The following is a 25,214-nucleotide window of genomic DNA, read 5'->3' on the forward strand; positions in this document are numbered from 1 at the left end:
TGCTTGAAAATACTCTTATATTTTATCTTCAAAATAGACAATGCATCCTGTCAGCATCTCATTCTAGACTACAGAGAATCATTAGATTTTCTCATTGCATTGGGATGGGTTTCCACAACTTTAATGCTACTGTATGAAATAACTCGGTGCTTTATAATGAATTTCAGGGAATTTCTCATAAAAATTGCATTGTTCTTCCTGAATGTGCATACATCAACTCGATTAAATGAAAACAAAACTAAGGATGGATCGTACGGACTTGAGGACAAATGGCTTGACTGTCAAGAGTAGCCTGAGGTTTGTGATCTGGAGCATTTGAGTCCATTTACTTTCATATCAACTGCATAGTAGTAATACAAAGTTTCTTGAGTACAGCTCTCAATTGCATAGTGATGCTTCATCACATGTACATTAAAACCTTTCCTTTTCCTTAAGGAACCCATTAATACTTCACAACAGCATTAATGTGGGACCAGTGTCCAGTTGCCTTCAACTGTGCAGAAAAGCTCAGCTGCTTCACTTTGAACATTAGAGGTATCTCTAAAGATGGCAATGACAACATTTGTGAATTTAAAACACTGAAATGTGCATCTTTCACTGTAGTAATAAATAAATTGTAATAAGTATTGGAATGAAATATATAAGACATACAAATCATACACACACACAGTCTACCCTGTTTTCAAGAGGTACTTACAGATGTACAGTGGTCTGTTTTTAAAATAACTGACCCTTCCGCCAAATATGAAACGCTGAGAACCGAGTAAAGCTTCAAGGTGATGTGTGTAATGTTCTCCCAACTTTATGTGCAGAGTGGTTCTCAAACTGTGGTTGCGTGTTTAGTCAATAAAAAAAAGACCTGAATAAATAATAATTTCAATTTAGAAAAAGCACCAACACTGAATTAATCAATTCAACTTAAATGAATTAATATTAAGAAAAAGTGTTTCTGTTATCCGTCTTCAATGATTAACGTTTATACACTGCCCGGCCCCAAAAACAAGTCGCTGTTTGGATTTTAATAGCCAAATACTTAAGAATCTATGATTGGATCATTATTACAGTGATTATTATGTTTCTAGCATGTTATATGTTTGGCAACAGTACTTTTAACCCTAAAAGATGGAGTGTGTAGCTTTTCATTTTTAAACAGCCATGTTGGAAAATGCATTATGGCCAAGATTCATCAGGGTTAAAATTGTGAAAGAGTGGTTCAAAGAGCATGAAGAATCATTTTCACACATGAATTAGCACCTCTGAGTCCAGACTTTAACCTCATTGAAAGTCTTTGGGATGTTTACATTTACATTTAGTCATTTAGCAGATGCTTTTCTCCAAAGCGACTTACAAATGAGAACAGTAGAAGTAATAGGATGTGCTGGAGTAGACTTTACAGAGTGCTCACCTCTTGCATTGTCAATACAAGATCTTGACCAAAAATTGATATGGCCATGATACATCTTCCTACATGGTTGTTTAAGAAAATAAAATCTACACACTCCATCTTTTAGAGTTAAAAGAACTGTTGCCAAACATATAAAATGCTAGAAATATAATCTCTGTTATAATGATCCAATCATAGACCCTTAAGCATTTGCCGATTTAAATCCAAACCACAACTTTTTCGGTGACAGAATCAGTGATAAAGACATTGAAAAATATGGAGCCCCTAGGGGACATGGTGGTGGAAAAATAATAAGTCAATGCTTTTGCGTTCCCCTGAGAAAGTATGTGTTCACTCTTAAAACATTTGTGTTCTTTGCGAGGGAATGCAAAGTTTATCGGGGGAGTGCAAACATTCTCAGGGGAACGCAAAACATTTGCCAAAGCATTGCCAAATAATTTTTCCTCCCATCTCATATTTTTTCTTTATCTTTACTATATCTCTTTAGAATAAGACCCCCAAATGAGATTTGGTGGTTCACACTTTTCCTTTCACGTTTGAAGTGGTCAACCACCTGAAAACATTTGAGAAACACTGCTGTAAACACTGGCTCTGTGGCGCTTTTGCTCTGTTTGTTGGGAGTTCCAACTTGTCAACCTCTGGGTCGGTTTGCATTTGGGATGGGAGTACCTGTTTGTCTGAACAATGGAAGACGGGGCAATGTTTTGGATGCAAGTATTATTTTTGTAATCTGACAGTGGCACAGAAATTACACACTTCACCTTTATATTAGTGTGAAACATTTTGTGTATTTACCTTATTTCCATTTTTAGCATACATATGCAGCATTATTACTGCGTCATATAGGAGGGATTGCTCTCTGGAAGTGTTCGTCCTGATTGTTTCATTGTACATGCATTCACTAAACCTTTACATCATTGCACATCTCATTGAAATAGCACACAAAATCATTTAAATCATTAAATATAAAACCAAAGAATAACTTTCCAGTGACAAAGGCAACATTTTTTTTGAATTTGTACACTACTTGTGTTGCCATAAAGATCGAGCACACACTAAGTGCCTCACCATTAACAACAAGCATTCCCAGGTCCAGTGCGGGACCACACTAGTTTAAAGAGGTAACATACACATTTTACAGTACAGTGACAGCAGCAGAGGGCAGAGACTGGTTGGTTAGTTGAGATGTAATGGACTTGCGTAATATCCTTATCGACATTTTGGCTCAGGTGGGGAGTTTGCAGTCTGAATAAGAGAAAAAAGGCCAATGTGACCAGTAAAGGTAAGTATAAGGTAGTATCTGGTCTGAGAAAGTGATGATGATGAATGAAGAATTGGGAAGAGGAGGTCTCCTGCTCCTCTATGTTCTCAGGCCGTGAGGATGCCGATGATCCACACCATCCCTGAGTTCCTAGAAAAAAAACAACCCGTGTAGCATTGTGATAAGGTATAAAGCCTTTGGGAGGTCAGAGAAGTGTGCTGTATGTGCTTCGAAGCGGATACTTTCAGTAATTAACAGTACATCCACAGAGATAACCTTCCTCTTTTGAAAAGGACAACATCCTCCATAGAAGTTGTCCCAAATGTTACCCTCAGCCCTTGAGATCCTTCTTGGAGTCCACACTCAAATAGTCCGGGCTCAACTAAAGGGTGCATTGAGGGGCATATTGGCGGCAAAGGTGGCATTCTTGTAAATCTTGATAAATATGGTCTTGTGGATGCAAAACCGGTGTAAAGAAAGACCAGGAGACCACAAGCCCACATAGATTTCACCATTTGGATCAGTGGCATTCAAACAGCATTTAAATAAAGTGTTATCATTTCAGCAAACATGTAGAGCAATGATAATAGCAGGTGTGTTCAATCCTACTCCAGGAGGGCCACCTTCATGTAGGCTGCGCCTGAACACTTAGGCAGATGACTTGTTGCCTCGCTGCCTTATCAGGCAATGACTTGTAGGAAGCGTTTGCGCACAAAGGTACCTTGCGAAACTGATTTCGGACAGACGTCTCAATAGGGCTGGGAAGATAAATCTATGCATCGAGATTCGTGGCTCGATTCTGAGATTTTCCAAATGCTTCGCGATTCTCTCTTGAATCGATTCTGAGCTTAGATTTTACCAGCAGATGACTAGTTTTTAACCGCACGCTTAAATGCTCACGAAGAAGAGCGCTTGTGCATTTGGCTGAGTCTGAGTCCATGTAAGTGAACTTTATGAATGATTATTTCATAGAAGGTTCAAGTGTGTGTAAGGAATTGGAAGCAAGCAGAGTATGGCTGTTTCTAAAGCATGCAGTGCCATCTGCTGTTAAAAACTAAGCTCAGAATCAATTCGAGAGAATCACGATGCATTCGGAAATTTCTCATTTCTCAATTCGCGATGCATCGATTAATTGTCTAAGCCCTACTTCTGAGGCAGCATAACGGTTTAATGATTTACAGCAAAATAGAGAGAGCTTTGGTGATAACTAAGCAAATATTTAATTACTGCAATAGTGATTTCTTGCTAGAAATGACATCGTAAGTGTGAAAATGTTGGTAAAAAGGTAGAAACTGACCACCAACTGCAACTTTCAGATGCCATTTTTATTTTATAGCTCAGCTTTCACAGAATGGAAAGCACAGGACTGTGGGATATCAAAGGCAGTGAAGGACACATCTATGCTGCCTTCACAAATCGATCAGATGAAGGTATCTCAGGAGACAGGAAGTGAAGCAAACATTGTATTCGGATGTGCCTTGATACCTCCTGACATTGGAATGCATCCGAAGGGAGCATTTTTAAGCTTTAGGAGCTCATCTCTAATCTGCTCCAACACAACTGCCTGGAGGTTTCAAGTAACCCTGAATGCCTTGATTAGATGGTTCAGGAGTGTTTAATTAGGGTTGTGGCTGAACTGCAGGAAGGTGGTCCTCCAGGAGCAGGATTGGACACCCCTGGAATATAGTAGGTGTTGGCATAAGGAACATTGAGTCAGTGTGTGGTCCTGCATGGCCCCTTTGGTCCTGGTCAAGACCACAGGTTGTGACTAGGCCATGCAAAGAGCCCATGGTGAGGTAGTTGGTTCTGTGAATATGAGCTAGTAGTGACCCAATCTAGGGTCCTGGGAGATGAGCCATAGTTGCAGGTAAACTCCAACCTTTTAGACTGGCAAATTTGAACCGTAGGCTGAGTGTGGAGTGTGGCTACACGTCTCACTCCTGTCACTGTAGGTCCGTGTGCAAACAGAGAACCTCCTTAGGGAAAGGCCTCACTGCTCTGAAAAAAGATGGCTAAATGTCTGAGCCTTAAATTAAGTAGACAGATCTCCTAAAACATGCTTATAGATAGGGAAACATGTTTGCCTTGTTTCCCTTCTGTGAAAGTTGGAATTTTTTTTATACAAGTTAAGTTAATTTTGTAAATCAATTTCTGTTATATAAATCCATAAAGGGTCGTTCACACTGACAGCAATTAAATTACATACGAGGAGGTCAGCAAGTCGCCATACTGTTGGTTCCTAGTGGGCGTTCTACTTGACTGGTGGTGATTGACTGTAAAGGAGTCCAGTGCCCCAGGCCCCTTTTTTCCTCCTCCGACTATCAGATGGGAACATCATCTACATCATCTCACTCTTATTTCAGTGTTTCACTGAGGTCACAGCTAAAGGGATGAGGTGAGTTCTCAAAAATGTCATCATAGTCTACTAAACATTGTTGAGCACTGGTTTTAAGGAGGTTTATTTCTTCTTGCTGTTGAATACTGTAATGCATCACCCTCTGGGGTTATCCAACTGCAATTTGAAGCAATTGCCTGCCTCGTCTGTCCAGTAGAACCACTTCTGTACTGCAATATCCAACTGTTTCAGGCAGCAGATCATGTGAGCATCGCTGTCTACACTCCCACTGGTAGTCGCCACGTGTTGCTGCCTGTCTGCATAAAGTTGAACTCTGCTCAACACTATTACATTGCAACACATGGTCTCTCATGTTGCCTCAAATCTCTCATTGAAAATGAACGACATCTGGGACCTACATCACTGCAAATCGCTGTCAGGGTGAGCGCCTCCTTGAAACTGCAAGAGCATAACATTCTCATCACAGTTATAGTCAAGATAGGTATTCTTTAAGAATGGCAAGTTCTTCTCAAATGCCGGGCTGAGAGGTGTTTGGAGATGTGCTTGTTAGGGAAGCTTCATAAACAGTCCATTGTCCATGGAGGGAACGGACATGGGGAAGGAAAACTGGAAAAGATTCATGTCAGCAGTGAGCGCAGCCATTGCAGCAGGGTCATGCTCGATCTGGTTTCTCAGCGATGGGTCTATCTTCTCCAAGCGCCGCTTTAGCCTCTTGGCTTCCCTCTCACGGATTAGCCGTGCCTGCCTCTTCTCAGGTGTTTCGTTGGCCCGTTTGAGTCGCATGGCCTCCCGGTCACGCTGTAGACGACGGGCCCGCTGCTCATCTGTCTCCTGCATCCTTTGCAGCCGCTTTGCCTCGCGGTCTCGTAAGCGACGCATCTCCCGCTCCTCCGGTGTCTCGCATGCCCTCTTGCTCTTCTTGGCTGTTCGCTCACGTTCCAGCCGCTGCATCCGCACCTCTACGGGTTCGTTCTTCCTACGCATTGCCCATTTCCTCATGGATGGCGATTGGGCATCCACAAGCTGCTGGTAGGCTACGCAGCTGTTGCAGACCAACAAAACTCCAGCCGGGTACACAGGCATAGGGTTCATCAGGTCTGGAAGAGGCGGAAGGCCAGTGCTGGAAGGACTGAGGCTGTCAGAGAGTGAGGGAAGAGGAGGTGCAGAAGGGAGAAGTCCATCTGGCAATGAGGTCAGTACAGGACCAGGATTTGTGCTGGGGTTATTCATAGGGCTTCTGGGTAGAGAGTTGGACATGGCACAGGCCTCACCCTCACTGTTGATCTCTATACTGCTTGTGTCGAGGAATTCCTTCAACTTTCCTCTACAAATTCAGAACAGAAAACTGTTAAGAGTTTCTTTAAAAAACAAAATATGAAGCATCCTGATAAAATCATGTCTCGAGGAAAGAGCTGACCTGTTGAAGTTGTTGGTGTCTGTGAAGCGAGCCCCACACACTGCACAGTTGGACAGACGGTCCTCTGAATGGATGAGAAGATGGCGGCCAAGAGAGCCTGGAGAACTGAGAGCTCGTCCACAAACAGGACAGATATAACTCTTACTGCCACCCACAGCTGTGTGCTGGTCACAGAAAATAAGACAAGAGAGTTCATACATAAATTCTTCTCAACTGAAGAGACTTAAAGGAACAGTCCCAAAAATTGTTATTCACTCAACCTCACGTTGTTCCAAACTCACATGACATTCTATCTTCCGGACAATTTTAAATAATATACTGGTCATTGTTCAAGCATTTACAATGGGGACTAGAGTTAGTACCATGAACTTATCATTTAAGGCAGTCTCCATTTATCGTAAATGGTTTGAAAAGTGTGAACAGTACTTTTATTTAAAATTTCTCCTCATGGAAGTAAGTTGGAATGACAAGTTCATTTTGAACTTGAGGCTAGAATACACTATGCAGTTTTTGCACAGATTTTTGCTCTGATTTGCAGTCTGGAGCAAAAAATGCTACCTATCAGATTGTGCTTCTAGCGTGATATTAACGTGGTTTATGGCTTTATTAACATCTACACCTACCCCAACCCTAAACCTACCCTTAAAATAATGCAAGTACAGTAGTGGTAGCACAATATGATATAGCATTAATCGTTAGAACAAGTATAAATCGATAGCGAAATAATGCTACTTTTCAGATTGTGCTTTATTAATGTCTACACCTACCCCAATACTAAACCTACCCTTACAATAATGCAAATACAGTAATTTTGTGTTATTTATCATGACAAAAATGATGTAATACTGATGTGCGCACGTGCAGTAAGCCCGGGTAGGACAATCTGACGGTTAGGATGAAATGTCAGGACACCAGTCTTAGTCTGTAACCATTTACAAAGTCGACAAGTGTTCAGCCTTTAAAAGTTGTGTAGTATATTCCAGCCTTTAGATGTGCTTCACAATCTGCATGTAATTGACAAGCTCCAAATTAGGGCTGCCTTCTAATAGTCGACTAGAAGAGGCTCGAATTTTCTTAGTCACAGAAAAAAAAACTCCACAGGAAGTGGCGAAGTCACCCACTATATGAGGGACAGATTGTAAATGGCAGGAAATCCAAACATTTGCCTATCACTCATCGACCTCAAATATGGCTTATCACTTGAAACATGTAAGTAGTAGCAACTTTACAAGTCCGTTCACTCTAACGTTAGCCTAGTCCTAGATAAATGTGTGCTATTATTAGGAAAATATCCATGCTTGTGTGGAGAGCACGCTTAGTGCATGACATACAGGCACCGATGCGATCACTTGCATTTAACTTACAAATGCTCTGTCATTTTGGTTGTACAGATAAGAGTAATGCAAACTGTAAATGGGTCCACTTTTATTTCTGTAAACTCACAATAACAGCAAAAGATTGTGCTTTTGTAAAATAATGAAAACAAGAATGTGCTTTCTGCCGTCTCTGGTCTCAGTGAACTTGAGCACGTAACAAACATGAAACACGAAACTCAGCGTATACTTGCCTCACAAACATGAGAAATATATCTATAGAATGCTTGAAATGTCTACTTTTACATGAACAAATTCAAATGGAAAATAAATATTCTCAGATTATGTAATCTATATGAAACATGCATATAGGCGGATCCACTACTGCACAGATGATGAGTCAGCATCGTTGACTTAACAGTTGACAGTTCATGACACACTCATAATCATCACATCTGCCGGTGCGCTGTGGCAAACGTTATGCGTGTGCTTGAGCACTGATCAGGCTATGTATTATGTATAGGCAATTAAAGGCTCATTATTATGATTTATGGCTCATTAATATAAACACGCGATTAGTCGACTAATGGCTTAAAGGTGCCCTAGAACGTTTTTTCACAAGATATAATATAAGTCTAAGGTGTCCCCTGAATGTGTCTGTGAAGTTTCAGCTCAAAATACCCCATAAATTTTTTTTTTTTAATTAATTTTTTTAATCATTAACTATGCACCGATTCAGGCTGCGGCCCCTTTAAATCTCGCGCTCCCTGCCCTCCATTACACACTGTTGGAGAGATTTATAAAGAATGAAGATGTGTTTATGCATTATACAGACGGCAAGCGTTTAATAATGAAAATAGCGACGGCTCTTGTCTCCGTGAATACATTAAGAAACGATGGTAACTTTAAACACATTTAACAGTACATTAGCAACATGCTAACAAAACATTTAGAAAGACAATTTACAAATATCACTAAAAATATCATGTTATCATGGATCATGTCAGTTATTATTGCTCCATCTGCCATTTTTCGCTATTGTTCTTGCTTGCTTACCTAGTCTGATTATTCAGCTGTGCTGCTCCAGACATTAATACTGGCTGCCCTTGTGTAATGCCTTGAACATGGGCTGGCATATGCAAATATTGGGGTCATACATATTAATGATCCCGACTGTTGCGTAACAGTCAGTGTTATGTTGAGATTCGCCTGTTCTTCGGAGGTCTTTTAAACAAATGAGATTTACATAAGAAGGAGGAAACAATGATGTTTGAGACTCACTGTATGTCATTTCCATGTACTGAACTCTTGTTATTCAACTGTGCCAAGGTAAATTCAATTTTAAATTCTATGGCACCTTTAAATGAACAGCTACTAGTTGACTAGAAAAATCTTTATTTGAGGGCAGCCCTACTCCAAATGCAGTTTGAGTGATCTGATAACAAAACGTTTTGGACCCAAGAGATGGATTTTAATACCAGGGGTAAACAGAGTCTAAAAGATACAAGAGGATTAAGTAGTCCTCACCTGGTAGACATGTGCGATGAGCTGATCTGGGCCACTGAACTCCAGGGAACAAAGAGGACAAGCAAAATTGCTCCCCTGGTCTGCCCCCTCCTCACTCTCCTAAAACACATAATGGACCAACAAACAGATAAAAGCTTAGAGTAACAAGACTTACAGTCTGAAATGTAGTGTAATTTTTTATATAGTATGATTGAACAGAAGTGAAATGACTAAACTGATAATGACTGTAGCTGCAGATGACTGATGCGACACTGGTGCGTTGTGGCAGACAAATGAATCCATAAGCCTTTGTGACTCATTCCAACTGTCATTTAAACTGGGTTGCTATAGAGCCATGAGTCACCCTACAAAAATATCTATCAACCCTTAAAGATGTAATGGCGAAGATGTAATGGCGAAGAATTATGTAATGCTCTTCACCTCAAAATTTTATGAAATCAAACAGGCTTGTAAATTAAATGAGTCATATAGACCTTTATGTTCCCTTTTTTGAGCTGTGCTCATTCTGTTCTGTCTTCCGGTTTGTATTTCCACAGAACAAAGGTAAGATCTTACGGATATATGAACCGCTCATTTAAAAAACTTCCTGGTCTTCTGACATTTGTTTTGACATCCGCTTCAGACATGACAATGCTCATGATAACTTTCATTAACTCTACAATAAGTAAATCCACTTTACCAGCTAATCACTCTTCGACAGCAATTCCATTAGAAATATACAGAGCTACCGCAAAAACAGAAGGTCAAACACAAAATTCTTAAGATGTCTGCATGCTTTTAAAAGTATTATGAAATTTAATAAATTCAGTGTGGAAATCTGCTACAAATCTGAAATTTAATTAATCCTATTAAACAGTACAAAGATGTTAAATTAACACCTGAGTGGCTCAAAAAAAAATAAAAAAATAATAATAATTATATATACAGTACAGTCCAAAAGTTTGGAACCACTAAGATTTTTAATGTTTTTAAAAGAAGTTTCATCTGCTCACCAAGGCTACATTTATTTAATTAAAAATACAGTAAAAAACAGTAATATTCTGAAATATTATTACAATTTAAAATAACTGTGTACTATTTAAATATATTTGACAAAGTAATTTATTCCTGTGATGCAAAGCTGAATTTTCAGCATCGTTACTCCAGTCTTCAGTGTCACATGATCCTTCAGAAATCATTCTAATATGCTGATATATATATATTAAATTGTTAAATTGAACACTATTTTTAATGACCCCCCCCCCAAAAAAAAGTGTAAAAAGTCCACAAAATACTAACATGTTGGTAATGTTTAAATTTAGATTTTTAGGTTAGAAGTTAGGGATAGAATATTTTATTTCAATCTATTTGTAAATCATTAAAATGATACTGGTCGAGGCTGAATAATTTTTCGAGTTGTCTATGACAAAGCTGGTAATGCAAATCATGTGATAAAAGAAGAATGCAAGATAACATTAAACACGCATCCCTCACCTCCTTGACGTCATCCTGTAGTATGAGGCCGTGGCTGCTCTTATTACTCATCATGCTGTAATCAGCAGAGGCATTTGAGGAGTCATCCTTATCAAAATCACTATCACCGTCATCTGGCAGCATAGGACAAAGATTCATAATATTATCAATGGCTCCATTACAGGTACATTGCTTTTCTTTTCTTTTTTAAGTCTTAACACTGTACAGAACAAATCACAGTTGTCTTCCTGGATTTTTTATATTTTATGAGCAGTAAGCAAATATATAAATAAATTCACAGACAGTAGTCGTGAGTTGCCTTTGAAGCCGTGTAGCTCACCACTTGTGCTGTCTTGCTCTTCATGTTCCTGTGAGTTGTTGCTATGGCATTCGCCATCTTCAATGAAGTCATCTCTAGCATCCATCTCAAAAGTGTGCTGAGGGCCGGACAACCCAGTCGTGTGAAAAGGCCCTGTGAGTGAAACAACAGTCACTGAGAATGCCACTATATGTAAAACTAGTTTTTGAATGGCGCTTGCCCATACAAAAAATTGCTTTGGTTGCCAGGGAATTGCTATGCAGTTGTTGAGGTATTTTGAGTGTTTTAGTGCATTTCTGGGTGGTTGCTAGGGTGTTGCTTACAGGCCCATGTTAAAAGATCCCAGCAAGTCTTTATGATATTCTAATCTCAGGTCCATTCTTCAGTGTAAGTCAATAGAATTTTGTGTTTTCAATGCCAAAAATATAGATTTACAATTTGAGATCTCGTTCATGACCGTTGCACAAATGGTGTGGGACAAGTTACAAGCCGAACATTAATACTTATCAAATTTATTATAATACTTATATTTATTTTATTATATTTTTGGGGGATATTTCACCCAAAAATGAAAATTCTTTCTTTTTTTTACTTAACATGTCATTGTGGGACACAAAAAGATTATATTTTGAAAAAGGAAACAGCCATAAGACATCACAAATGGGTTATATGGCACATTTGCTTCAAACATTTTATTGTAAAATCAACAAAACCATATTGACTTTTACTAAAATGTAAAACAAAATTGCGGCAATTGGACACTTGGTGGCACTATAACATGGGAAAAAAAACATGAAAACAGCTATAACTATGCAACCGTTAGCCCGACTGACATGATTGTCTACGAGGACACTGGTATCTCGAAAAACATGGCCGCCATCGGCCAATGTATTTTGAGCACCTATATTAGACAAGGTTAACGGAGGCCGATCGGAACAAAACTCGGTGGGCGTGTTTGACTCATGGTCCTAGAGGTCTGTAAGAATTTTGAAAGAAATCGGCCACTAGTTGGCGCTAACGAGTTTTACGCCTCTGTAAATCACATGGTGTTTCACAGATCCACACAATATTCATATCATTTGATAGATCTCCTCATACTGAACAACTTTGCCTCAAGAACCACTGCTGTCAATCAAAACATTCATTAAAGGTCCCGTTCTTCGTGATCCCATGTTTCAAACTTTAGTTAGTGTGTAATGTTGTTGTTAGAGTATAAATAAAATCTGTAAAATTTTAAAGCTCAAAGTTCAATGCCAAGCGAGATATTTTATTTAACAGAAGTCGCCTACATCGAACGGCCAGTTTGGACTACATCCCTCTACTTCCTTCTTTAATGACGTCACTAAACAGTTTTTTGACTAACCTCCGCCCACAGGAATACACAAGAGTTGCGTTTGTAGAGTGTGTTTGTCGCCATGTCGTCGAAACGCTGTTATTTTCATCCCGCAGTCCAATCACCGGGTCTGATTCCGGCTCAAATTGATAGGGTAAAATTAAAGACATGTTTACAATAACACTGAGCGCGTGCATCTCCACGTTATGGTAAGAGGCGTGACCTTTCCGGGCAAGGAGCGCTAAGCTGCTGTCGAATCACAACACAGGAACCGCTGGCACAATCAGAACTCGTTACGTATTTCTGAAGGAGGGACTTCATAGAACAAGGAAGTCATCATCCCGTTTTTATGACAGTGGAAACAGCGGTATACAGATAAGTAAATTATGTGAAAAATACTGTGTTTTTTTACACGCGAAACATGAACACATGTTATACTGCACACTATAAACACAATCAAAGCTTCAAAAACCCACGAAAAACGGGACCTTTAAATATTTGTTTTAATGTAAAAAACCTACTTTTGTGAACTAGTCCTAGGTTTTTTGCCCGATCGGAAACTAAACTATTGCAGTACAATTCTCTTGACTCTCTAGATCAGCACTTCTCAAAGTCCGGACTCCGGTCCGGATCCGGACCCGGAGGGAATTCAATCCGGACCCGCCTCAATTTCGTATTTCAACAGCAGTAATTGTGTTAAGGGATTAAAAGTCTGGATTTCCTACTTTGATAAACGCATGTCAGAATCATTTGTTTAGTGTTTTATGTCTTTTTGGAGATGGTCCGAAATTAAAGCGAAGGCGAGATATTTAAAGTTTTCCTCGATGATTCAGTTGCCATGACATCCAGTGAGTGTAATTGGGCGCGAGTCGCGCGACGCGACACTTCACTGCAGCAAGCGTTTGAATGGGTGTGTGGAGCAGTGGTTCTCAACCTGCGGCCCGTCACGAATTAAAAAAAATATATATAGCATACAAATTTATTTTTGTTTTAAAATTTAAATTAAAGTGAATTAAATAAATATAAATGAGCTATAATGCTTTATTTGTCATATAAAATAATTTTGGTGAGTATATTATTTTCAGACATCAGGCAATGTAGGCTAATGACGCAATCACTCAGTTAATGAAACAAACACAAGTGCGCGCTTAGGAAGAATGCAAAAACAGTAGCCATTCATTTTGTAAATTTAAGGCTGGTCAAAAATGGTCAAATTTGTTATTAGAGGAGAAAAACAAAATGAGGAACATACAATGAAGGAACACATGCAAACAAGAAGAGTCGCAGCATCAGCATCGAAGGTAAGAAGAATGGAAGAATCAGTTGAGCGAGATGGACGGCCTTCCTGTTTGCTCTGTAGTAAACTAGGCTACTTGACAAGCAAAACCTACAATTTCAAAAGACTGAACTGTGAATTCGATGTGTTTGTTTGATGTATTTTAAATCAGTAAAAATAACCGCATCAGCGCACCCGCGGCTGGAATGAGCCCAACTCGGCCGCGCGCTCGCGGATCCGATGCTGCGCGAGGGATTGCGACATGACAGAATGCTTGATGTCGTCAGAGATTGTAATTACAGTGCGCTCAGTGTTGTTTGTAAAAAGAGCTGAGTAACATTTGCCTATTAAGGCGTTTATGTGATTGTTTGGTGACTATTGCGATGCTGTTGAAGAGAGTCATAAAGTCATACCGAATTAAATAGCAACTTAAAGTGATTTGTACAGTTTGTGTGTTCATTGAGCATTACTGATAATTATTGTAAAGCTAATGTCAGTAAGTTAGTTTTTATTTGTTATTTATTGTGTGCAACATCTAGGTATAATAATAGTATTTGCTAATACCATAACATTAAATCTGATTGGTTTGCATTGGTGACGTCATATGTAAATTATATGCGGACCGTGAGACTTGCACTTGGACCATTGTGCGGCCCACTGGGAAAAAAGTTTGAGAACCACTGCTCTAGATCAATAATTATCAAAAAAAGTTGAACTTTACCATTTGAATAGGTATGATAGGGAAATTTAGAAAATGGGTGTGGCAAAATATACTCAAAAGCCTATAAAACCTACACGAAAACGAAAATAGGTGAACGCACGTGACGTGATTCTAAACAAGCAAGCAAACTTTTATGGAGATCGGATCACAGGTGGCGCTATAACTGTCAAAAAGCTTTAAAAACCATATATTTCCTGTTAAATTGCCTGATCTTTTCCATCATTTATTGAGATGGCTTGCTAAATAAAACATAATACCTTTTTTACACATGTGCTTAAAGGCCTTAAAGCGCTTGAACCCTATATTCAAGCTGCTCGCAGCTATATTTAGATATTATTATTATGAAATAAAATTAAAATAAGAATCTGGTCGTACTGCCAACCACTAAACGACAGGTTACTGAATGTTATTTATAACACAAGTAGCCTACATGATGCTCGTCCTCAAATAGATGTCAAATAAGTGTGATTTATTTTGTCAAAGTGGAGTTTGAGGCAATTCGAGAGCAATAATTATTACTTGGCTTTATTCTTTTATCTAACTTATCAATGTTGCAAACATCTCTATATTTTAACAGTGTTCACACTGGTAACACTTTTCCTTAAATTGCAAAGAATGGTGTTTAAATCAATAAATAAACAAGAAATTTTAGGTTCCATGTTCTGTCGATTATTATTACTTTTCCAGGTTTTGGTTTTTGCTGTGCAATCCGTTCAGTATTGGTATTGAGATTGAGATATTTTAGTTAGGTATCTCAAAGTCATAATTTTGGTATCTCGACACCAGTAATTATTCATTTTATAAGGCATTATGCAAGCAATATAATGCCTTTAAAGGCATAGTTCACCCAAAAATTAAAATATTATCATCATTTACTCACCTTTATGATGTTCCAAACCGGTAAAAGTATTTTTTTTTTTTCTGTTGAACTAAAAAGAAGACATTTTAAAGAATGTTGGTAACCAGACAGTTGACAGTAACAGACATTATTCAAAATATCTTCTTTTGTGTTCAGCAGAAGAAAGAAACTCATACAGATTTGGAACAACATAAGGGTGAGTAAATGATGACAGAATTTTCATTTTTGAGTGAACTATCCCTTTAAGAACACCCTTATAATTTATTATAAATACAGGCTTCAGTGTTACCAAAAAGAATCCTGGACTCAATGTTTTCAAAAAGCCTGAATCTGAATTAATTCTCACTTTGAATTTCAAAGAAAAGACAGATCGTATCAACAACAGGGGCAACTAGGTCCAGAGATGCAGTGGTGTTCTGTGATCAGAACAATAGTTGATGCTGCATTAACACATTACAAACAAACGCTCACCAACCCCCACGTTGCGCTGAACCCACAACATACACTGCAGTCCCAGAGGAAACAGCCTGCATCTCCTGCACGGCGAGTCCGTGCCTCTAATGTGAGAATAATCTCCTCCAGAAGCACTCCATACACCCACACGGAGCTGCTTCCCACCCTGCATGCATCCCATTACTCCATTGCTGCCATCTACCAAACACCTTCTGCAAACCTGCTTTAATGAGTAATATGAACAGCAACCAGCATACTAATAAAACCAGATTTAAATGCTTTCTAATGAAAAGTGTGACATGCTACAGTGTTCTGGGAGGTTGACAAGGAGTTGCTATGGTGTTCATAATGGTTGCTAGGGTGTTCTAGGTGGTTGTTTACTGGCCCAAGACCGTAGATATGAGTCAGATCCATCCTTTGAAGATCTATAGGATTTTTACGACCTGTTTTATTGCTCATCAGGCAAAAATTGAATCTGATCTCTTCTAAAAGTAACACCTGATTTGAGGTATCATTCATGACTGTAACATAGTGTGGGATGAGTTACATGCCATAGCTTAATATGCTTGTTAAAGGGTTAGTTCACCCAAAAATGAAAATAATGTCATTTATTACTCACCCTCATGTCGTTCATCTTCGGAACACAAATTAAGATATTTTTGATAAAATCTGATGGCTCAGTGAGGCCTCTAGTTAATTTACACTTTCAGTGCCCAGAAAAGACATATTTAAAACAGTTCATGTGACTACAGTGGTTCACCCTTAATTTTATGATGCGACGAGAATACTTTGTGCGCCAAAAAAACAAAATAACTTTATTTAACAATATCTAGTGATGGGCGATTTCAAAACACTGCTTCATGAAGCTTCGAAGCTTTACGAATCTTTTGTTTCGAATCAGTGGTTCAGTGCGTGTATAGAACTGCCAAAGTCATGTGATTTCAGTAAACGAGGCTTCATTATGTCATAAGTGTTCCGAAATTTCAATAGTTCACCACTGGGGGGGCGTGACTTTGGCAGTTTGATATGCGCTCCGAACCACTGATTCGAAACAAAAGATTCGTAAAGCTTCATGAAGCACTGTTTTGAAAGCGCCCATCACTAGATATTGTTGAAAAGTTATTTTGTTTTGTTTTTTGGTGCGAAAAGTATTCTCGTCACTTCATAATTTTAAAGGTGCCCTAGAACATTTTTTTTAAAAGATGTAATATAAGTCTAAGGTGTCCCCTGAATGTGTCTGTGAAGTTTCAGCTCAAAATACCCCATAGATTTTTTTAAATTAATTTTTTTAACTGCCTATTTTGGGGCATAATTACAAACGAGCCGATTTCAGGTTGTGGCCCCTTTAAATCGCGCACTCTCCGCCCCCTCCTGAGCTCTCGACTCATCATTGCATAAACAAAGTTTACACAGCTAATATAACCCTCAAAATGGATCTTTACAAAGTGTTCATCATGCATACTGAATGCATGCGTCGGATTGTGTGAGTATTGAATTTATTTGGGTGTTTACATTTGATATTGAATGAGTTTGAGGCTATGCTCTGTGGCTAACTGGCTAACATTACACACTGTTGGAGAGATTTATAAAGAATGAAGTTGTGTTTATGCATTATACAGACTGCAAGTGTTTAATAATGAAAATAACGACGGCTCTTGTCTCCGTGAATACAGTAATAAACGATGGTAACTTTAACCTCATTTAACAGTACATTAGCAACATGCTAACGAAACATTTAGAAAGACAGTTTAAAAATATCACTAAAAATATCATGTTATCATGGATCATGTCAGTTATTATTGCTCCATCTGCCATTTTTCGCTGTTTTCCTTGCTTGCTTACCTAGTCTGATTATTCAGCAGTACACATCCAGACGTTCTGCCCTTGTGTAATACTAACTGCCCTCGTGTTATGCCTCAACCATGAGCTGGCATATGCAAATATTGGGGGCGTACACCCCGACTGTTACGTAACAGTCGGTGTTATGTTGAGATTCGCCTGTTCTTCGTAGGTCTTTTAAACAAATGAGATTTATATAAGAAGGAGGAAACAATGGAGTTTGAAACTCACTGTATGTCTTTTCCATGTACTGAACTCGTTATTTAACTATGCCAATATAAATTCAATTTTTAATTCTAGGGCACCTTTAAAGGTTTTAAATATGTCTTTAGTACCTTTCTGGGTATCTGAAAGTGTTAATTAACTAGACGCCTCACTGAGCCATCGTATTTTATTAAAAATATCTTAATTTGTGTTTCGAAGATGAATAAAGGTCTTACGGGTTTGGAACAACATGAAGGCGAGTAATTAATGACAGAATTTTCATTTTTGGGTGAACTAACCCTTTAAGTTGCGACATCAACCTTCTGATAATGCTGTATGCTCTACTCCATTTCAAGTGAGAATAGCTGTTTATGAGCACTATTGTAGCACACCTTTATGCTAAGCTTTTAAAAATTCGGAGTACAATAAAGAATCCATGCTCAGTGTCCCAGACACCAATATTTTAACAATTCAGAAAAGATGAATCACTGTCTGGCCAATTTTGGAATGAAGAAAAAGGTTAGGCTCATGATTTTTTTGGTAGAACTACAGTAAATTGGACGTTTATTTTACACAACCAGTTACTTTTTTATTGTCTCAAATGCAACCAAAGTATAATATAAACATTTAATTGAACTCCCTGAAAGTTGCAAACCCTGTATCCAACTGGATAAAAATAAATAATTTAAAGAAAGAAAAAAAAAATCAAGTTGCACATGAGATCATCAATCATCTGATGACAGCTCATCATTGGCGTATGCAGTGAAATAAGCAATAAGTCTTCTGTGCAAATCACAAATGAAGCATTCACTGAGGTTTTTGAAAAAATACATTTATACAGAAAAATAGCTTCATCATTAATTTTTTTTTTTTCTTTTACGCTCTGCATTGATTTCATCATATCGTTAGTCATTTGATTGATGCATTGATTCATCACTGTATCAATACACCCCTATACATTAGCACAGTTTGTTGCTTAGTTTAGGGATCTGATACAGCCTTTGAACCCAGTAACGGTGTGATGTCAGATTTAAAGGCATAGTTCACCCAAAAGTGAAAGCTAACTATTGTAAAGCTAATCCATATGAATTGAGCGGTTTAGTCCAAATTTTCTAAAGAGACTCAATCACTTTATATGATGAGCAGATTTAATTTAGGCTTTTATTCACATATAAACATTGATCAGCGAACATAAACAGAAACTCAACCGAACCTGCTTGACGCTGAGAACAAACCTCTTGCAGAAGCTCAAACGTGCTGCGTAACATGAGAACGAACCTGATTGGTTCTTGCACGTCAAGCAAGCTTGCTTGAGATTCTGTTTCCCACAGCTGATGAGTGAGTTGATGAATGTTTATATGTGAATAAATTCAACCAAAAATGAAAATAATGTCATTAATTACTCACCCTCATGCCGTTCCACACCCGTAAGACCTTCGTTAATCTTCGGAACGCAAATTATGATATTTTTGTTGAAATCCGATGGCTCCGTGAGGCCTGCATTGCCAGCAATGACATTTCCTCTCTCAAAGTCCATTTATGTGCTAAAAACATATTTATAATATTAATATTGAACCTGATTTAAAGCGACAAGAATATTTTTGGTCTGCCAAAAAAACAAAATAACGACTTATATAGTGATGGCGGATTTCAAAACACTGCTTCATGAAGCTTCAGAGCGTTATGAATCAGCGTATCGAATCATGATTCGGATCACGTGTCAAACCGCCAAATTGCTGAAATCACGTGACTTCGTACCACTGATTCGATACGCTGATTCATAACGCTCCAAAGCTTCAAGAAGCAGTGTTTTGAAATCGCCATCGCTATATAAGTCTTTATTTTGTTTTTTTGGCGCACCAAAAATATTCTCGTCGCTTTATAATATTAATATTGAACCACTGTACTCACATGAACCGATTTAAATATGTTTTAGTGTTTTTAGCCATCGGATTTCAACAAAAATATCTTACTTTGCGTTCCGAAGATTAGCGAAGGTCTTACGGGTGTGGAACGGCATGAGGGTGAGTAATAAATTACATTATTTTCATTTTTGGGTGAACTAACCCTTTAAGAAGAGTTCACTGAAAAGGGTCTTTAGGGAACCAAAAAATGATTCATCTTCACTCTTAAAAAATAAAAGTTTCAAAAGGGTGTTTTTGCAGCAATGCCACAGATGAGACATTTTTGGTCCCGCAAAGCACCTTTCAGTGAAAAGTTCTTAAAAGAACCTTTTTTTTTCTTCTTATGTTCTCTAAGGGTCTTCATGGAACCATCGATGCCAATAAAAAAAAAGACATTTCTCAATATCTTATATCTCTAAGAAAGAAAGTCATATAGGATTGGAACGCCATTAAGATGAGTAAATAATATCAGAATTTTTAAGTATGAGCAATAGTAATAATGATGTTTGCCTTAGCTCAAGGCAATTGATATATTGTTAGACCAAGTCCAAAGTGGACTAGAATCGGGTTTTTCTAGTGTCGGCGTGTAGAATTTCAGAAAGTTTTAGTCTATATTTGAGCTCAGAGACCATTTCAGGAATGCCTCCACCACATGTTTTCCTATATGAAGAAAAGAAAAAAAAAACAGCCGACGGATGTAATATTTTACATCCACTAATCACCAAAGGTTGACAAGAGTTCCCAAGCATCCTCGGGACAGTTTCAATAGGGTGTTTGGGGGCATCTACAAGGACAGAAGATTTTGCATGAGAGATATTAGCGTTAAACTACGAACCGCTCCAACAGAGCGGCTCCACGGCAGTCAGCCCGTGATTGATGTAAGAGAGTTGCCCATCCCCCACTGCCAGATCTGTCTGTACATCTGTCTCTCCACCCTCCCTCCGTCTTCTCCCTTCCATCCACCCTCGCTCCCCCCTCTGTGTGCCACTGTGATGTTATCTCAGAGTCTGTGTGTCTGTAGGCAGGAGGTGACGCAGTGTCTGTCTGAATCCAGACAAAGAGACAAACTCATCATCCAACAGACACGAGAGAAAGGGTAAAATCAGTGGAGGGGGGTGGGAACAAAACAGACAAACAGAGACAAAACTTAACTCGGATACCAAACAATGAGCACTCCTGAATTCAAACCATCCCTCTCCCACAGCCCCACCAATCCAACAAATACTGAGAACAGACAGAGGACGGGGCCCTCGCAGGCTGTCTAGTTTTGTGGGGTTGAAGAATGGTCATAGTCAGACATCAGATGAACCCAGACAACCAATTCAGGCCTCACTTTGCCTAAGTGACAAAAGCCAGGCATGATGGAAGAACAAGATCAGTCATACAAGTTCCCATGGTGTAAAATTTCCCATGGTACATTTCCCCCAATTTCTACTTTAAAAAAGGAAAGACAGAGCAACATATACTGTAACGTTTCAGTCTTTTCATCAGGTCTGACTATCTTTATCTCATGTCTGCTGATAAATATAGGACACTTCTTGGGACACAGCTGGAAACTAGTATAAAAAAATAAAGGTTCTTTATTGGCACCTATGGTTCCATGAAGAACCTTTAACATGCTTAGAACCAATGCAAGTTCACTTCAGAATTAAAATTTCCTGATAATTTACTCACCTCCATGTCATCCAAGATGTTCGTCTTTCTTTCTTCAGTTGAAAAGAAATTAAGGTTTTTGAGGAAAACATTCCAGGATTTTTCTCCATATAGTGGACTTCAATGGGGACCAACGGGTTGAAGGTCCAAATTGCAGTTTCAGTGCAGCTTCAAATGGCTCTACACGATCCCAGATGAGGAATAAGGGTCTTCTCTAGAGAAACGATCTGTAATTTTCTAAAAACAATCAAAATATATATATACTTTTTAAACCACAAATGCTCATCTTGCACTGCGCCACGCATTATGTAATCATGTTGGAAAGGTCACGCGTGACGTAGGCGAAAGTACCGATCCAGTGTCTACAAAGCAAATGTGCAATGACTAAGTCAAACGGCCTTTACAAAAAAAAGGTAAAACAATGATGTCGGATGATTTTGAAGTTGAAGGAGAAAATGAGATCCATACTGTGGTACTTCCGCCTACGTCAACATGATCATGTAATGTGTGAACTAGTGCATCTCAGAACTAGTGCAAGACGAGCATTTGTGGTTAAAAAGTATATACATTTTTATTTTTTGACCCAAAGACCGATCGTTTCGCTAGAGAAGACCATTATTTTGGGCTGGGATTATGTAGAACCCTTTGAAGCTGCACTGAAACTGCAATTTGGACCTTCGGGTTGTTGGTTCCCATTGAAGTCCACTATATGGAGAAAAATCCTGGAATGTTTTCATTAAAAACCTTAATTTCTTTTCAACTGAAGAAAGAAAGACATGAACATCATGAACAAATTATCAGGAAATTTTCATTCTGAAGTGAACTAATCAATTAACAGCTGTTCAATGAAAGGTTCTTTTGGGAAACCAAAAAAGTTCTTCTTTGGCATCACTATATTCAAAAACCCTCTTTTTGAACCATTATTTTGAAGAGTGTATAAGTGAACACGCTATTTCCATATACAGGGTGTTCAAAAAGATGGACCCAATTTCAAACAAATATATTTAAAAATGGCAACATATTATAATCACCGAAAAAATTACAAAGAACCTGCAGGTTTGACGTTTCCTAAATGACACACTGCCTCAAAGTTGGATAGGTCGCACGGGACCCCAAGACTTGGCGCTACACTCTTGGCCCCCAGACATTACACCCTGTGACTTTTTCTTGTGGGGATAAGTCAAAGACCGTGTTTTTGTGCCACGATTAGCAACTAATCTGGATGACCTTAAAAACAGAATCACAGCAGCGGTGACTTCAGTGGAAACAGACACTCTGAGAAGCGTCTGTTTCATCTCGATGTTGTCTATGCGGCAGGTGAAGGGCACACAGAGCATTTATAAAATGGTTAGTAAAACTCACTAAACCATTTGGAATTTGTGCAATTGTAACATGTTGCCATTTTGAAATATATTTTGTAAATCTTTTTGAAACACCCTGTATTACACCTATTTGCATATTTGATTCTGATTTATCAAATGACCACTGTAACACTGGAAACCTGTTCGTACATAGCTATGATCGTGTTCTGTCACTGCACTGACTCTACAAGCAAGTAAACAAGCAAAATCATTGTCCATGTATTAATTTGTTTTGTAATTAAAGGGTTAGTTCACCCAAAAATGAAAATAATGTAATTTATTACTCACCCTCATGTCATTCCACACCCGTAAGACCTTTGTTAATCTTCGGAACACAAATTAAGATATTGTTGATGAAATCCGATGGCTCAGTAAGGCCTGCATTCACAGCAATAGTACTTCTTTTCTCAAGATCCATAAAGGTACTAAAACATATTTAAATCAGTTCATTTGAGTTCAGTGGTTCTACCTTAATATTATAAAGCGACAAGAATACTTGTTGTTCGGAGCTTTACGAATCGAATCAGTGACTTGGAGCGCCAAAGTCACGTGATTTCAGCAGTTTAGCCATTTGATAGGAGATCCGAATCACTAATTCGATTCGTAAAGCTCCAAAGCAGTGTTTTGAAATTGGCCATCACTAGATATTGTTGAAAAGTTATTATTTTGTGTTTTTTTGGCATGCAAAAAGTATTCTTGTCGCTTTATAATATTAAGCTAGAACTACAACTCATATGAACTGTATGTTTTTAGTACCTCTATGGATCTTGAGAGAGGAAATGTCATTGCTGTCTATGCAGGCCTCACTGAGCCATCAGATTTAATCAAAATATCTTAATTTTTGTTCCGAAGATGAATGAAGGCCTTACAGGTGTGGAACGACATGAGGGTGAGTAATGAATGACACTATTTTCATTTTTGGGTGAACTAACCATTTAACTGTGTAATAAGTGATATAATGTACAGTCTAGCAATCAATAAACTTGATCTACATTCTACAAGCCCCCAAGAGGACTATTCATAATGAGCGTCTGACTGTACATTATCCCTTACATTTAAATATGTTTTATGTTGTACATTACAACAAAGGACATTAAAGTATGAGTTAACCTCTATGCTCACTGATATAAAATATGATATTTTTTTAATGAAAACTAGGGAAGCGTTCACCTTTATTTACTCAGAACAATTGAAAATTACTGTTTTTATATATGTACTGTCAAACGATCCAAAATAAGTTTTTTTTTTTTTTTTTTTTTTTACATAATATGTGTGTACTGTGTATAATTGTATATAAAAATACACACACATGCATGTATATATTTAATAAAAATTTGTTATATTTACATATATAAGATTTATATATAATCTAAATTATACAAATATATATATACACAGTATATACAAAGTTTTATAAAATATAACACGTATGTGTGTATTTATAATACATAATTATGCACAGTACACACATATTATGTAAAAAAAATATATATTTTGGATGCGATTAATCACGATTAATCGTTTGACAGACCATATGTGTGTGTGCTATACAAATAAGTTAATATATGTAAACTATATTCGAATAAAGTTCATATGTTATCCAGCTGAAATCAGATATCAAACATTATAAATGTACAGTGAAAGCACATACAGAAAGAGTATAGGCTTCATAGACTGCTTGCACTAGTTTTCAGAGGCGGTTTATATTTATTTAAAGACTTTTATTTAAGCTTCTGTAAGGTTTTATCGTCTTATCGCAAATGTATCAGTGTGATATTATCAGAAGTAAATTCATGTGAGGACATTTTCTGAGGCGAACAGAAACATCTCCAGTGTTCAGGTATAAAATCGCACATATTTCATGAGGTTCATCTACAATCTCTAGATTAGGTTTCACTGATATCGTGACCATGTTGTGATGATAGTTTGTGAACGCCTGGCCTCTGGCTGTTGTCCTCGTACAGTAAAATGCGGATGTAAGACTTCACCAGAGCAAACAACTCAATGCCACAGAGTATCATGACTCGGGCTTCCCTACATGATGATCACTATCACCTCCAGGAGACAAAACGCCCGTTTTGCGCGAACTAATAAATTAAAAGTGTTTACAATACCTGGGATACCTACAATTCACTTTGAAAGGGTTGGTCTGTTTTCGTCTTGACATATTATCCCCCACTCCCGGATGAAAAAAGTCGAATCTCTTCTTTGATCCGACTGATGTGTGAAGATGCTTTTGGCCAAATCCAAAGGTAAATGTTTTAAAGCAGACTACAATCTAAACAAAACGCTCCGAGCGGGCAGAACTGAGCACTAGACGGCTACATTGGCCAGCGCGATTAGGTTCATTTGACTAAAAGAGAATAAAAGATCACTTCTGCGTAAACAGACATCTCGGTCTTGGTCGGCGATGAGAGCGCGTTCATGTCGATAGAGGTCGGTTTCCAAACATAAGAGATCAGGAAAGATGTGAGGAGATGATGTGAAAGCCTGCGCCACTGTAGCCGGGCAAATACACTGCAGACACTCTCCACCGACATGCATTTCAAGCGATGAGCTGA

General features: G+C 38.2%; 1 protein-coding gene across 2 annotated transcripts; it reads right to left on the bottom strand.

Annotated features, from left to right (window-relative positions):
• Positions 1–2,173: 2,173 nt before the first annotated feature.
• On the bottom strand, positions 2,174–25,214 carry znf821 (zinc finger protein 821). Of its 2 annotated transcripts, none has more exons than XM_048186062.1 (6): positions 24,781–25,214; positions 11,072–11,203; positions 10,753–10,865; positions 9,280–9,378; positions 6,440–6,603; positions 2,174–6,346 (listed from the first exon to the last, which is right to left on the bottom strand). In XM_048186062.1, the coding sequence occupies exons 1-6, from the start codon at positions 24,818–24,820 to the stop codon at positions 5,569–5,571; spliced, it is 1,326 nt and encodes a 441-aa protein (XP_048042019.1). In that variant the 5' UTR covers positions 24,821–25,214; the 3' UTR covers positions 2,174–5,568. The 2 variants fall into 2 exon arrangements, with proteins under 2 accessions (XP_048042019.1, XP_048042020.1); XM_048186063.1 differs by having other exon boundaries at positions 24,768–25,214.

Source organism: Megalobrama amblycephala, linkage group LG3, assembly GCF_018812025.1.
Source record: "Megalobrama amblycephala isolate DHTTF-2021 linkage group LG3, ASM1881202v1, whole genome shotgun sequence".
Classification (NCBI taxonomy): domain Eukaryota; kingdom Metazoa; phylum Chordata; class Actinopteri; order Cypriniformes; family Xenocyprididae; genus Megalobrama; species Megalobrama amblycephala.

Bases quoted from the DNA above. Each gene is read 5' to 3' on its own strand.
- znf821 (XM_048186062.1), bottom strand. From the start codon at position 24,820: ATGTCAAGACGAAAACAGACCAACCCTTTCAAAGTGAATT. The intron at 10,866-11,071 runs GTGAGCTACACG...CTATGCTGCCAG, and splicing joins AGAGCAAGACAGCACAAGTG to ATGACGGTGATAGTGATTTT. The intron at 9,379-10,752 runs GTGAGGGATGCG...TATGTGTTTTAG, and splicing joins TACAGGATGACGTCAAGGAG to GAGAGTGAGGAGGGGGCAGA.